The following is a 16417-nucleotide window of genomic DNA, read 5'->3' as shown; positions in this document are numbered from 1 at the left end:
GCTGGCATCATTTTTATTCATTTCAATAAAGTGCAGCATGCAAACTCACACTCTTTCACTAAGCCAGACTCCTATGGCAAAATGCACAAAGTAAAGGATGGACATGCCCCAACAACAAAAGGAGGAAAACCTTGTTTCTATTCCCTCAAATCCAGGACTAGTTAAGAACTAGGAGAAGATGGTCCTGGTGGGCCCCCTTCCCTTTACTGGTGAAGGAAGGCAAGAAAAAAAAAAAAAGGTTCCCAGAATATAGTTACAGTGACAAATACAAAAGAGCACCCCAAATGAAGGTCATAACCAATTTGGGGTCGAATCTCCTCCCAAGTAAGAGGCTTAAATTGCTACAATTAGGAGTGTGCTTTGGAGTCAGCCAAAGGTGTTGCTGAACCTTTCTGTACCTCAGTTTCCTCAGCTATCACAACTGGAAATGAAAACTGTCCTCATCTCATAGAGTTGCTTTTAAGAAAATAGTTGTGTTGGCGCGCCTGGGTGGGTCCGTCACTTAAGCATCTGACTTTGGTTCAGGTCACGATCTCAGGTTTGTGAATTCAAGCCCTGCATTGGGCTCTGTGTTAACAGCCTGGAGCCTGCTTCAGATTCTGTCTCTGCTCTCTCTCTCTCTCTCTCTCTCTCTCTCTCTCTCTCTCTCTCGCTCTCTCTCAAAAATAAACATTTAAAAGAGAAAAAAAGAAAAAAGTTGTGTCAATGGTTAAGGTTTAGCATATGATAAACACTCCTGTGGCCCAGTGCTCACCAGCTAAGGAGCTACCACTATGGACTGATAAGGATTTCTTCTCCTTTGTTATTTCTGGAAAGGTGCTTCCCCCACTCTTAAAAGAGGAGATACATACACAACTGTGGGATTCTCACGACTGGACAAAACATGATTATCTGAGCTCTTGTCCAAGCTAGTACTATGTAATTTTGAATTATTCTTTTATTCCACCTGGTTTCATTTCCCCCAACCACCCTTCCCCCCCCAGGAGCTGATGCCTGTCCTCTTCCTCTTGCCCATTTCTGTTAGTCCACATACTGTGAGTACCTTTTGGGGGACTGACTGCTAACTGCAGAGACTGGATCTACTTTCTGGGAGAAGCAGGTAGAAGTACTTCAGAGGTATCTGGGACTCCATTCGGACCATCCACCCCAGCTAAATTTATTTCTTTTCCACTAATGCACACTTTTTGTTAGCCAGCCACCCCCTGTGTACATAACCATGCCCTAGGAGAATCTGCTTTGTATAGGATGACTGTAAAGTCATGACAGGGTCTTTGAAGAAGCTATAAACTCCATCTTAAATATGTCAACAGAATCAGAGTCAAACAGAGTTTATTTTCCAAAGGGTTGAGAGGGCATGATTGTTTGAACTTTTGCCACTATGTTCTCAAACTGTCCTAAAAAGGATGATCGAAAGACCTGGGCCCTGACAATGTTAGGAAGGGGAGGTCTCCACTTCAAGCACAGTTACCCACTAAAGCAGTATTTTACAGTGACGCTTTGAAATAGATAATGTTATGTGGAAAGAAACATAGGCCAGAGTGCAGAAGGTATCCTTTCCTTCAGGAATCCTGACATTAATATTTTCACTCTGAGGACTTTGAAGGTAAACAGAGGTCAACTGCTCTGGTAGAGAAAAAGGCACTTTTTAGAACCCTTCACACACAAACACCAGATGCGGCTGGTGCTGCTAGCCGTCCCCGTCACCGTATAGTCCCAATACCACCGCCCCAAGTTCTCATCATCGGGATGACTACACCGGTAAACCATCCCCTCTCCTCCCTTTGCAGGGGGAAAGGCAGCAGCTACAGGACCACCTTTTACTCCCACTACCTGCTGAACGAAGCCACTCAACAAATGACACTACCAGTGAAAGCTTGAAAGGAAGCAGATCCTAGGTAGTATCTTCATCTAGTTAAGGGTTTGACCCTGACAGTATCTTGAAAGAATATCAAAACAAACTTGTGATGGTCCACATCTGCTTCACGTTGGCCTGTTACAATCCAGTCTGATATTTGTTGCTCCACTCCTCAGATTTTTAATGGTTAACTTCACTCATTTGGGAAATAAAGACGTTCTGCCTCAACCAAGTCCGTCCCACAAGCACTTCCCACAAGTACTTGTCCAGAGCCTTATGGCTATCATAACAAAAACTTCTGAGTCATAAAACATAATGTGCGTCAGTGTACAGGATTTCTAGGTAATGTGGTTTCTGTAAAGTCCAGATCATAGGCTTCAATCAGTGAGTTTGGCATGGAGAAAAAAACCTAAACAATAAAGCCAATAAAAGAAATCACAACCCTATTCTTAGCCCTAGTTTGTATTCCTAAACCAGGTCAGTTTAGGAAAAGGCAATCATACTAATTACAAACTAATCTTCTAATCATTGAAAAGAAGGAGACCACCCTGCTTCTCTAACACATATTAGGCACATGCCAGGCAAAATGAGACAATAGATGTGTGTGGGTTTGTATCAAAATACCTTATGAACTCTTAGATGATTAACACTGTGCAATATAATGAATCTTAGAGTTCTAAAAACCAAGTATTCTTCGTCTATATACAAAAGCATATGAAGAATAAGTCCTACTTGTAAGGTAGGCAGACTAAGAAAATACATTTAACACACTCTTCTTTTAGGTTGACCTGAAGTGCTTGTTGGATCATTTGAAGAGCCAGCTTAACATTCTGTATCTTCTTTAAGGATCATTCTGCAAAGTTTACTTTGAACCTTTATTAGTGGCTGATGCAGCAGAAACAAAAGAGATGGAGGGAGGAGAGGAGAAACAAGTGCCGATATATAAACAAACTCTACAACTGAAAAGACCATTGCCTCAACTTTCCAAAACCATTTTGGAAAGACTTCCATTTAAAGATCAGACACAACAGCCCACAACAGGCCTCCAAGTATATTTCTATAGCCTTGTTCCTACTTTCCAGTTTTTCATCAATGAACACTCCTCCCGTCAACAAGATCCAGGGGCATCTCCTACATGATGTATGCATAACCTATGCACAACCAAGTTTAGGTCATCTTAAAACTAAATACCAATAGGAAGTAGAAAACGTGTACACAGGTGTTACTGATTTTTAAGCTGCATAACAGGATAACGGCAATTCTTTAGGAAGGCTGTATTACATTTAAAAATAAACATTTTTGGAAATCAACTTTACTGGGGGCAAAAATGAGTGCCATCTATACTAATAAATTATTTGGTTCTCAAAGTCACATATTAATACCACTACAGAGGCACCTGGGTGGCTCAGTTGGGGAAGCATCCAACTTCGGCTCAGGTCATGATCTCACAGTCCGTGAGTTCGAGTCCCACGTCGGGCCTGCAGCCTGCTTCAGATTCGGTGTCTCCCTCTCTCTCTGCCCCTCCCCACTCTGTCTCTCTCAAAAATAAACATTAAAAAAAAGTTAAAAAAAAAAACAACAACACTACAGATAAATCAATTCATGGGTGGGAAAAAAAATCTGTTCTCTGATGAATACAGTAAAAATATAGAAATAAGAAAAGAGAGGAGCATTTGCTCCTTAAACTGGTTTTTGAAAAAACTATCTAGCACAGACCTTGCAAGCTCTCTTTCCAACCAAGAGTTTGGGGCTTAGGCACAAGTTAGTAAGAAAGAATGTAAACAAGTCCAAACTTCAGAAGTTGATTGCAAAGTACTTCCTGCGCTACACTGAGAACAGAACTAAAATAGGTCAAAACTGATCTCACCTCTGAGCAACTTAAATCAGTGCTCTGCCACTGTTCTAACGCACTACCTCAGGCCATTTATTTACTGGTGATCTAACAAGGCTGAGGCTAAACCTCTCTGCAAAAAGGCTTGTCTGACAATTAACTAAGGAATCTCACTGGCTGCTAAATAAAGAATTTATATGGAATGGATGTGGGGTCTTTGGTTTTAAACAGATTCAACTGGAACCTGAAATGGACAAAAGGAGGGGGGGGTGTTTGTTGGGCTTGCAATATTTTGAAGGCTTGAGAATATTAAGGACCATATTGCAACTCTGTTTCCCAAAAAAGCTCCAAGAAAGGACTGATGATCAATTTACTGTTAATTATAATACAAATAAGTCTTCAGAACTACTCTGAACCTAGTGGAATTTGGGATTCTACAGACATTATTTTAAAATCAGACTGTAGCAAAGGGGGCTTAAGGAATAAAAACCAGTCCTTTGTGAAGATCATCATCCCCATTAATTACCAGAATTCTTACTATTATTGAGTGCGAGTGGCTTTAAAATTATCTATCGCATTTACTTTGATCCCTATGCCCTTTGAGATAAGTACTATCAACAGAATATTAATGGGAGGAAAACTGCGGTCCAGAGGAGGGTCTTGAATCAGTAAGTGGCAGAATCTGGATTTGAACCAGGTCAGCTTGACTGACACTTTTATTACACTGCCTTTGACTAGAAAGTCTCTCAGACATGATAACTGGTTACCAAGAAGCAACTTTCTGTTCTCCTCTCTCAGTCTCAATTTAGAGATTTAGGCACCTTTTCACAGGTACCAACACAGTAACACTTAATGTTCTGCAGAAATACACAGAACTACCCTACCAAATACACAGTAGGTTTTTAGTATTTTGGTGAACACCCCTACAGATAAACCAAGATGACATGGTAAAGTGCTGGAAAAGTCAACATCTTCCTACTAGTTAGGTAGGACCTTTCTAAACCTAAAAAGGTTTCCTCCATTAGTGTTTTCATTTATTTAGCATTCTAAGATGTGTAAACAGCCTGATTCTTTCATAACCTTGTTGTTTGCTTTTTTTCATTGAGGTGTAGCCAGGACCTGTAACCCTCAACAGTTTCTTCTGCCTTCTGTTCAATGTTCATTTGCACAATTACATTGGCCTTCTATATGAATATTAAAATTCTATGAAAAATTATACTGTAATATTGTGTGAATTCTGATTTTTATTCATGGTTTTGAAAGTACAGTAACACTTTATATTATACTCTGCCTGTTTTTGCTCCTTTATTATAAACTACCCTGCTTGAGAACATGAATTCCTTTCCATTTAAACTTATTTTCATTTCGGGGTGCCTGGGTGGCGCAGTCGGTTAAGCGTCCGACTTCAGCCAGGTCACGATCTTGCGGTCCGTGAGTTCGAGCCCCGCGTCAGGCTCTGGGCTGATGGCTCGGAGCCTGGAGCCTGTTTCCGATTCTGTGTCTCCCTCTCTCTCTGACCCTCCCCCGTTCATGCTCTGTCTCTCTCTGTCCCAAAAATAAATAAAAAACGTTGAAAAAAAATTTTTAAACTTATTTTCATTTCCCATATGTTTCCAAATTTATTCTTTAAGTCCTGTGTATTTATTCATCCATTTACTTTTGAGCGGTGGTTTACGTAAGGCAAATAAAAGATAAAATGGATTAAAAATGATTCAAATACAAGAGAACCAATGGTTACTAGTTTACACTAGAAATTTTCTACACAACTGCATTCTTTAGGGGGATTATTTAGATCTTTTAATTTAAAATTTTAAAACATTAATCTTTAAAATTAACTTGCCCCACAACGGCTAGAAAACAAAAACTTAGATCCTGCTATTCAATGTCCAGGTAACTCTAGGTACCACTTAATTTTTCAATAATTCTCTATTGAAATTTACTACATTTTTAGAGATTTTAGTCCTAAAAGTATCTTTCATGGTTTATTTTTGTATAAATATTAGCATTTTGAGACAGTATTATTTTTAAGATTGTAGATTAGTCCGTATAATCATGTTCATTAGAACTATTTCTTATTCCTCCTAATCCCATATTTACAATGCAGGTTTTATAGCTATCTGTCTTCATATTCCAGAAGCATTTACTCTATTTCTCCTCCCCTTTATTTTTATGTACATAAAAGTCCTTGACTATTATGGTTCTGTAGTTTTGAAGTTTTTAATGTTCCTATGTAATAATTATTAAATACCCATTAAAATGGCATGAAAAGGTTACACTAATTATAAAGAAAGAAAATAACTCATAATGTATGTACTTGTGAGGAAATAAGAATATAGCCATTGACAAATGTCTTGTCAAAACACTCTATTCCACTTTAAGGTGGGGGGGGGGGTCAAGTCCCATCCCTACTCCCCAAGTCTTTAAAATGTTCTGAAGCATTCCAGTTATACAGTAAGACAAAAGCTTTGTGGGCCAAAAGTTAAAATCTGTGCAGAATTTCAGAAACATTAAGCCAGTGTGGAAGCTCTGTAACCCCTAGTCATTAGGATGGTATGATCATTCACTAAAAAATAAAAAGTGATTTTACAATAAAGAGTGATTTCAGGGGCCAAAATGTGCTGCACTGCAGAAAAATCAGCAATGTGAATGGCCTAGAGAGCTTTCACTCTAAAACTGGCCTAGCTTCTTAGCAAGAGTCCTAGCAAATAACTCATTCTTTGCACTTCGTGTTCCATAAACACTAACTTTATTTTCTACTTACATTTACAAAAGAGGCAAATAGATTCTCAACATTTCTGAATCACCTGAAGAACCATGGAGATAGGTCAATACGAAATAGCTATTTAAAAGGGAGTTTAAGTTTAAACAAGTTAGGTCCTCAAAAAAAGGCTGCAATGCAAAGTCTGAGGGCTGTTTCACATAGCCATGTGACAGCTGATGAACTTGAGATTTCCACACATACTTATCATTGGAATATAAATCAGTTTATGTGTGAGAATCAGTGGCTCTTCCTGCTTGTTTCCTTTGGAGATGATGTTAACATTTCTTAGCATTTTTTAAAAAACATTTTTTAAAGAGCAGGGGAGGGGGCAGAGAGAAAGGGAGACACAGAATCTGAAGCAGGCTCCATGCTCCGAGCTGTGAGCCCGGAGCCCGGAGGTGGGGCTTGAACCCACGAACCGTGAGATCATGACCTGAGCCAAAGTCGACTGCTTAACTGACTGAGCCACCCAGGTGGCCCTACATTTCTTAGGATTTCTTTTAGTAGCATTGTATTGTCCAGTTTCTTATGTGAATGCTTAATAGATTTAAATAACCTACTTTTCTTCAGGCAAAGACTCTAATTAGAAATTTAACAAATTCCTTGCATTCATCTTCATTAGTTGTTTTTCAGAACAATTTTTAAATTATGTGCTGTACCATCCTAAGGTTTTATAACAACCCAAAAATGCAGGACCACTGTTGAGAAAAGCACAGAAAAATAATCTGACAGATTCTAGAAGTTATTAAACAATCATTTACTATTTTTACTTTTTTACATTGTATTTGGGTTATGAGTCACTTTTGGTGATGTAACTTTCGTGGAGAACCTATCTCAAATTTTTTTGATGGGGCTAGCTGGATTGAGTGTTTGTCAAGTCCCAAAGTGCACGGGGTTGAGAAAAAAGACAAGAGTCCAATAACCCTGCATCATAGCAACTCTATACTGACCGGCACAGACATAGTCCCGAACCCAGTGACGTCAAATGGCTGCCTTAGAACTTTGCAAGTCAAGAGTAAGCAGTTATAAACAGATTTAACAGATAAACATTAGATCGGACTCATGATCTCATCTGGCAGCCTTGCATATTTCCCATCCAAAAGTCCCAGCTGGGATCACACTAATTGGGCCTCTTCAACCATATTGAGCAATAGGCAAAGAGAAATTTAGGGAGAAAATTTTAAAACTGATAAGAAACATATTGACATAGTGCTTGGTGAGGGGGAGCTGAAATACACCATCTGGATGCTTGTGTTTGTGAAAACTTTTGTTTAGTGGAAATAATTCACCTAACTCACAAGCTGTACAAATATTAAGATCAAAAGTCCTAACTTGCACAACCTATCAGGAAAACCTGTGATACAGGAAACAGAGACTGTTGTCCAGACTTCTGTCAAACCAGAGCCAAAATATCTTTGTGTGACCAGTGCCTATCTTGACTGCCCTGGTGTCCCTCAGTACTCAGAGTCTGTACCAGCACTTTATGGCCACATCTTTTCACTAAGAAAGTATACTCCTAGTAGAGGTTCACATTTAGAACATCTGCAAGTGTTTTGGCTCGATTTCCTTTTAACACTTTTGGAAGTGAATAATATCCCTGTGTATGAGGAGGAGTCTGGTATAGAACTAATGGATTCATTAATGCCATACTGTTTGGTAATTCGATAGTTGGAGAGCTAAAGCTATTCAACAAAATTAAATTGTGTACAAGGCTGGAATCACGGTGATATAAATAACCATAGTGTTTACTTCAATGCCGGGAATTTATGTGGATGGAAAAGCTGAAGTTTCCCTGGATTAGATGGGCTGTTTTCTTAACATGTGACAGTATCAAGTACCTTTTCAACATGCTTTCTTAGAAATTACAGATTTTCCTAAAAATTCTTTTTACCATACCCGCTACTGAACTGATAAATTTCCTCAATCATTAAGAATTTAATACTACATACCCTCAATTTCTCTTCATTTTCTCTTTATTAAGGCTTCTTTGCACTGTAAGTCTGCATGACTGCACTTTTCCTCTTCAAAACCAAACTGCTTTTTAATTTCTATTCCAAAGTCTTTTTAGACCTTGAGAAAATACCATTCCTTTTTGTCTTGCATACTGTACATTAAAAGAGCACAAATCCTAAGTCTTAACTTATTAAGGTTGAATCATGTAAAGGTTGGGTTTTTTTCCTACCCTTCTTTTATTAACAGGTAAACTAAGCTATTTAATGGTAACACAGTTCTATTGATTAGAATTGACATCACAGCAATGTTACTAATCCCTTTTAAAAGAAACATTTTCTGTTAGGTAGGATTCCAAAAGAACCCAAATCTATTGAAATCAGTCAAAAAGTATTTATCAATAACCCAATCACCACTTCATACCTACTAGGATGATCCTAATTTAAAAAACAAGTATTGGGGAAGATATGGAGAAATTGGAATCCCATATACGTTACTGGGGGGAATTTCAAATGGTGCAGCTACTATGGAAAGGTTTGGAAGTTCCTCAAAAAGTGGAAGATAAAATTACCATATGAGTCAGCAATTTTACTCCTAGGTATATAGCTAATATAACTGAAAAGAGAGACTCAAACAGATACTTGTACGCCAATGTTCACTGAAGCGTTCATTATTCACAAGAGCAAAAGGGTGGAAATAACCTAAGCATACATCGACAGATGAATGGATAAATAAAAGATGGTAGACCCATATAACAATAATATATCAGCCAAAAAAGGAACGATGCTCTGACATAGGCTACAACATGGATGAATTTTGAAAACATTACACTAAGTGAAAGAAGCCAAACACAAAAAGGACAAATATCCAGAATAGGCTAGAGACCGAAAATAAACTAGAGGTTAACCAGTGGCTAGAAGGAAAAATTGGGAAGTGCTGATTAACAGTTACACAGTTTGGGATGATGAAAAAGTTTTGCAAAGAGACATCGGTGATAGCTGCACAACACGGTGAATGTAATTATACGCCACTGAATTGTGCACTTAAAAAATCACTAAGATGGCAAAATTTTAAGTATAATTTTAAGAATGACATCAAAACTCATTGACTTGCACAATTTTTAAGCGTGTTTTTAATAGTTAATTACTTTTGAGGAAGAGCGCAAACGGGGGAAGGGCAGAGAGACAGAGAGAGACAGAGGGAGACAGAGGATCTGAAACGGGCTCTGAGCTGACAGCAGAGAGCCCAATGCAGGGCTTCAACTCAGAACTGCGAGATGATGGCCGGAGTCTAAGTCAGATGCTTGACCCACTGAGCCACCCAGGTGCCTCGCTGAACTGTACACTTTAAATGGGTTGTATGCTATGTGAGTTATATCTCAATAAACTTAAGAAGAATCCAATAGACTTGGGGGGTACAATGATAATTAGAGATATTTTACATCAACTAGTATAATTGAGAGAAAGCCAATTATCATGTATTATCGTGTTTATCTAGGCAATGTTTAGTTGTGAAGGCAAATTGTAGTGATGTACAGTTTGATTGCATCTGACTTCTCTAATTCTGATATAATAATTTACAATAGAGTCTATAATAAAACCTAGCCCAGTAACAACTATATAAAATTACGGGAAGAGGTATTTCAAACAAAATGGGACATATACTCCAGAGGTTCACACACAACCTGTCAAGGTACGGCTGACCCTTGAACAACATGGGTTTGAACTCTGTGGGCCTACTTACATGGAAAAAAAAATCTTTTTTTTAATAAATACAGTACTGTAAATGTATTTTCCTAACATTTCTTTTCTCTAGTTTACTTTATTGTAAAAATACAATATACAATACATATAATACAATATACAATACATATAACATACAATATGTGTTAATTGACTATATTATCAATAAAGCTTCTGATCAACAGTAGAATATTAAGTTTTGAGGGAGTCAAAAGTTATTTATGTGTTTTTGTTTTTTACTGAAGGGGTGGTCAGCCCCTGATCCCTGTGATGTTCAAGGGTCAACTGTACTTTAGATGAGTGATTCCCAAACACCAGAGTAAGACAATGCCTATTATGGAAACTTACACAAGCAAGGACCACAACAAGCCTGTCGATCTGAAGTGTTAACTACAAATCACTCTTATTTATTAAAACAAGATTTCAGCGAGGCAACAGTGGCAATATTGGGGTCTTCACAGTTGGTAGGAAGCCAGGATGGCTTATTCTCACCTCTGCTCAGGGTCCTTACCCTTATACCTGCTCTATTTCCTAAGTTTCTTTTTAAAACTTGCACAAATTTTTACTAAACCAGGGTAACTCTCAATATTACTCACCATATTTGATTTACATTCCAAAATTATAAACAAATCCTAAAGATTACTAGACACTTTGGTTTATCAGCAACCCCTTCCATCAGCATGAAAAACAGTAAACTGCCAGTATGGAAATTACAAACGTGTATAAAGGGTGAAGGATAGGTCAGATATTTTGCTGTCAGGTTAAAGAATGGATGGGGTTTCTAATCATGTGGATTAATGGAACCATAGATAACCTGAAGGGAAGTCTGGGTTTGGGTTATTTTTAGCTTAAGTTGGGAGTTTTTGCTGTAAAAACAAAATACACTGTATTTACTTTAGAAGATTTGAATAACCTCCTGATAAAAGTTCAATGTTACCACTTAATTCAATGTGAACATGTTTTTCCGTAAAATTATCAAAATGACTTAATCCAAAAATGGAAGAAAGCACATTTAAAAATCAGTCATTTGGGAAAAGACTGATTATTAATACTAATAACCAGACAGTAACCATGACTGAGAAAGACAACAAGAGAAGCATGGAGAAGTGGTTCATAACACTGTGAACTATTCTATATAGAGACTTACTGGACTGAGGCTTTAGTTTTTCAATTGTAGAATAAGACAAAACATTACAACGTGGAACTTTTCCCCAAAGGAATGTGAGGAAAAGCTTGTGAGAGAAGCCTGGACAAATGACATGAGAGGAGAAAATTTTCTAAAAGCTAGGAGTACCGTATGTTTTAAATTCACCTATTAGAAAAGATGACCCTGAAAACAGAATATGTGGGATCATAGAATGTGTGGGCTTCATGATTAAGTACATTGTCCTGAACGGGCCCATTTTCTCTGTAGAGAAAAGAAATCCTGCTCCATTGTCACATAACACCAAACTTTATCATGACCATTTGTCCCAGACAATATGCATTAAATAGTCTGTCACCGCCACCAGGAAAAACACAGCAACATTCCATGGACGAAGCAAGCATCAAGATGTTGTACAAAGGAGACAGGATTAAGATGCAAAAGGCTTACTTCTAGTTGTAGTTTTAATATGCTTCCTGACTGAGCCATCCATCCTTTCCAAGTCTCCATTCCCAGAACTGTAACAACAGGATGGTTTCTAAGGTACAAAGACCTCTCATGCTTTATATATAAAAATTAAAATGTCAAGAAAGAAATCAACCAAGAGCTCAATAAATGCCCTGCACTCATAAGTCAGCCTCTGAGCAGAAGCAAGCTCAGGTTCAATAATCCACAGGTAAATATTAAGAGTTACCCTTAGGTCCATAGAATAGAATAGAAGTTGAACTGTTTCACTTGGAGTGCTTCCCAAGTTACCGTGAGATAACTTTGTCAGATGAGAGAAGTCCACTTTATATAAAAGCCTAGTGTTCTTCAGACAGTAAAGCCATGGAAAACCCATTCTGTAAACAAGCTTCAACTGCTGTTAACTTCCTTTATAGGAACAACAACAACAACAAAGAACATGGTGGCAAGAATGAAAGAACACCACCATCTAAACAGAATCAGTTTTGATATGCTTAAAATTTGTTTATATTGAGAAAATTCTGGCTATATCCATGTAATGGTAAAATCAAAACAATTTTTACATTTTAGTGTGTACCACTGGTGTGCAATAAATAATTGGTTTACATTTTGTTCTGTGGAAGACAAACAGGGTGTGGAACCAGTTTTTCTCACCAGAAGGTTACTTTATCCAAATCCAGGAAAATCCTGAGCTCCTGAGAGCTCCTGGATTCCAAAGATGTTCCAGAACAACAAGCAAACCATTTCATCTGAGAGTGTGTACATTTTTTCCAAAGGTTAAAAACCTTTCAAGATCATGTCACAATGACACCATTATGATGACTAAACAGACCCCCTGGAGGCCCTCTGCCTTGGCCCTCGGAGTCTCCAGGACACCAGGTCTCCCCTCCAGCCTTCCTCGGTATGGTCCGTCTTAGCACCCAAGTGCTCAAAGGAGCAGCTGGGAGGGGCACCTGCAGGTTCCATAGCAACACAAAGGTCTATACCATCACACTCAGACTGCAACAGTCTAGGGGCCACTTGCCTTTTAAGAAGTACCCTAAATCCTTTTGGCCACTTTCATCAATCTTATTCACAGCCAGTTAGGCCAACTGCCTGAAGCAGGATGGATCCAGAATTCTCACTACAACTCTTAACCTCAGGATCAGCCCTCAGCATGTGGAACTCAAATGCTGCTTCCTTTCACCTTCTCTCAGCTTGGTTCCTCTTAAGTCGTTTTGTTTCCTGGCATACTAAAGGGGGAAAATATTTGCTAAAATAAAGCTGGCAAGTCTCAAAACATATGTAGACAAGAAGCCTACAAACCAAACACAGGTATCTCTACTCAGTTACAGCTGACAGCCATTTATTATAGCACAATGTCTTTGGGGAAAACCAGGATAATAAAGACTATAACCTTAAAATGAAAAGAAAAAAAAAAAGCCACATACCTAAAATGTAAGTCTCATGAGATGAGGAAAGCCAAGATTTTGATCTACTCTTGGGTTAGCCTTAGCCTTTGAGAATATAACAATGGCCAAACTAAACTGCACATGACCATGGGGACTGATTGGGCTGAATTAAAATAAGGCATTGTCAGGTATTTTGAACATTACAGTAAAAGCTGGAGAAGAGCAGGGCATTGTTGAATAGTTTGCACATGTGACCACAATTCAAGGAAAAATCTTTTTTTTTTTTTTTTTTTTTAATTTTTTGATGTTTACTTTTGAGAGAGGAGAGAGAGACAGAGCGTGAGCAAGGGAGGGGCAGAGAAGGAGACACAGAATCCAAAGCAGTCTCCAGGCTCCGAACTGTCAGCACAGAGCCTGACATGGGGCTCAAACCCATGAACTGTGAGATCATGACCTGAGCCGAAGTCCAATGCTCAACCGACTAAGCCACCCAGGCACCCCAGGAAAAATCTCTTTAGATAGCTAATTGATGAATCCCTCCCTATCACATTGAGCAGTTATATTCCATCCATGTGATTTCCTGTCCAAAGAGGTTGTATTACCTCCCCCCACCTCACAAGGAAACACCAATGATTACATCATCACTACTTACATTCAAAGCATTCTTTGCAGCTTCTGCTTCTGAGCGACTGTCAAAACTGACAAAACCTACGGGCTGAGGAAAGAAAAAAATATGAAGAAAAAACAAATCAGGGGATATATATTTTTCTGGGTCAAAGGTGATGTCAAACTGAAGAGCTAAGACAAAGAAATGACCACAGGCAATGGGTAGAAGAAATAAGAAAGCCAGTTCAAAAGAATCATGACGCAGTGGCTTAGCCAAATTTCTAACATGAATCAAAAGGGATTGTGAGAGTGGTTCTTCAAGGGCACAGCTGGGGATTTAGAGAATCATAAAAAAAAAAAAAAAAAAAATCTAGAAGGGGTTGGAAGGTGAGCAGCAGTGAACAAGAGAATAGAGGAAAACTTGGGTCAAGAGGCTCTACTTTCCTAAATCAAATTCACTGTACCTCAGTTTCTTCATCTTTTAAAATGGAAAGAGAACCGAATCACCTTTTGGTACACTGTAAGTGCAAGGAATACAATGACACAATGATAAAAGCCCTGTACTCTCACTGCATGATCAAATTTACAAAATGCATTTCCATGCCAAATCCCAAGGGATACCTTAAAAAAGTTTAACTAGCTGGGTAAACCAAATTGTTCCAACTGAATAGAGAGGAGTGATAATCCCTTTGGACTTCTAGTCCAGAAAGATGCTTGCAACACAGCTTACTTATAATGAATCAGAGAATATCTTATTGAGAGATGAAAAGTGACTCTGAGAGGTGAGCATGCTAAGGTATTCAGCATTTTGGGGGCGGGGGAAGCATATAGTTAAAAATCTTCAAGAAGCTTCTAGAAGCTATCAGGGTCATGGATTGCCACCCTCCATTCTGCACCTTTTGTGCTCCACTCTAGACTTGGGGACTATGCCTGATTTTAGCAGTTTGAAACACAAGAAAGACAGCATGAGTCCTCGTCAACAGATATTTATACACTGCGAAATTTTGTCTGTTACGTGTTTTTTGTTTTTTTTTTTAAAGGAAGAATTGGGAATAAAAGTGGGTTTGGATAATTTGTTTTGAATATACAGACCAATCCCAATATAACCATGCTGGAGGCATTACGTTTGCTTTCCTCAGGGACAGCGTCAGACATCCTAGCTGGAGACAATGGAATTATGAATCATTTTCCTGTGCTAATTCCTAACCAATCTCACCCTTAATTTTAAGTCAACAACAAAACTCAAATCCTAATGAGAATTAAAAAAAGAGAATGCTCAGCCCCAGTAACATTCCTGAAGAAAGTCAATTCAAATTTATTATAGAATTGGATCATTTATATGCAAGTTTGAAATTCTTACCTGCTTAGATGTGAGCTTTATAAGAGAACCCTCGTAGCCCTGAAAATTAAGAAGAACCAAATTTAGACCAAAAAAGATAAGAAAAAAAAAAAACAATTTAAAAAAAAAAAAAAGTTTTTTTGAGTGAGCAAGGGAGGGGCAGTCAGAGAAGGAGAAAGAATCCTTCAAAGTAGGCTCCATGCTGTTGGCACAGAGCCCAAAGCAGGGCCCAAACTCCCAAACCATGAATGAGATCATGACCTGAGCAGAAATCAAGAGTTGCAGGCTTAACTGACTGACCCACACAGGCACCCCCCAAAAAACAATTTTAATAGCATCTTGCTCAAGTAAAAATGAGTCCTTTGACTCCTGACCATCTAACTCTTCTTACAAACGCCTCTCTGAGAAAGCAAATTTTACACACGCGGGCACACACACATCTACCTATGCTTCCACATTTAAGGCCTAAAACAAATCAGATCCTGAAATTTATGCACGTATCTATGTTTCCTATCCTTTTTTTTTTTTTTCAATGAAATTATATAATAGTAGGAAGATGGGTTCCTGTCAACAGGTCTTTTTCATTTTACAGAACTAAGAGAGTGAAGGGAGTAAATTCAGTAAGATAGGAAGTATGTGATGACTTGGTCATGTGTTTGCTATAAAATAACATGAAAACATTACGAACGTACTAGGTAGAACTACTTACGCAAAATTTCAAAACTGCCAGGAAAAGTTTAGCAGGTAGTGATGCTAAATTCTGTTGAGTTATTTTGCTTACTTATTGAAGCAGCCAGTTTTCATGCTGGTATTCCGACTGGAACATGCAAAAACTCCCTGTTGGCTTTTTACTGCAGCTCATCCTCAAGGAGGATAGAAACCCTCCCTTTTCACTCCCTTGCTTCGCCCCTCCTGGCTCCTCAGGATAAGGATAACAAAGTGTGTTTATTTCTGAAAATAATCAATGGCTGGTGGCTTGTACTGATGGATGACACAAGGGGGAAAAAAACACCACTTGACATGATTGACCACCACACATATCAGTGCCAAGACAGATGTGCAGACTAGGGTCAGCCTCCAGGGACTTTAATTAAAAGAGGGTTGTTGGGAATGTACCAGGGTCCTGACTCTAGCGTTGGGGTTTCTGGGCAGGATGTTGGGATTGATTCTTCCTCGTATCTTCTCAACAGAGAACTATGTTACCAATTAGCTACTGTAAACATTTTACCTCAAAGGCCTTGAGCTCTTCTGGCCAGAGAGGTCATGATTCATAGTCCTGCCTCTTCCTTTTTCAAGGTGCACTGTCTCTGAAAAACTTGGAGGCTTAAACACT

At 38.5% G+C, this 16417-nt stretch overlaps 1 protein-coding gene across 16 annotated transcripts in view; it reads right to left on the bottom strand.

Annotated features, from left to right (window-relative positions):
- RBPMS (RNA binding protein, mRNA processing factor) overlaps window positions 1–16417 on the bottom strand; it is a 177488-nt gene that overhangs the window by 81121 nt on the left and 79950 nt on the right. For 15 of the 16 annotated variants that reach the window (XR_005794987.1, XR_005794989.1, XR_005794988.1 and 12 more), the window contains exons 3-4: window positions 15106–15144; window positions 13792–13854 (exon numbers count right to left, since the gene is read on the bottom strand). The exons of the other annotated variant lie outside the window; for it this stretch is intronic. Coding sequence is in view for 7 of the 15 variants with exons in the window: in XM_040490166.1 (XP_040346100.1) it covers window positions 13792–13854; window positions 15106–15144 (102 nt within the window). In the remaining 8 variants the exon portion in view is untranslated. The remainder of the gene's footprint in view (window positions 1–13791; window positions 13855–15105; window positions 15145–16417) is intronic. 16 annotated transcript variants of the gene reach the window in all.

Source organism: Herpailurus yagouaroundi, unplaced genomic scaffold (genome assembly GCF_014898765.1).
Source record: "Herpailurus yagouaroundi ecotype Mexico unplaced genomic scaffold, PumYag 181, whole genome shotgun sequence".
In the NCBI taxonomy this organism is placed as follows: domain Eukaryota; kingdom Metazoa; phylum Chordata; class Mammalia; order Carnivora; family Felidae; genus Herpailurus; species Herpailurus yagouaroundi.
The sequence above is the reverse complement of the archived record's forward strand: the minus strand, read 5'-3'. Positions and strand labels throughout refer to the sequence as shown.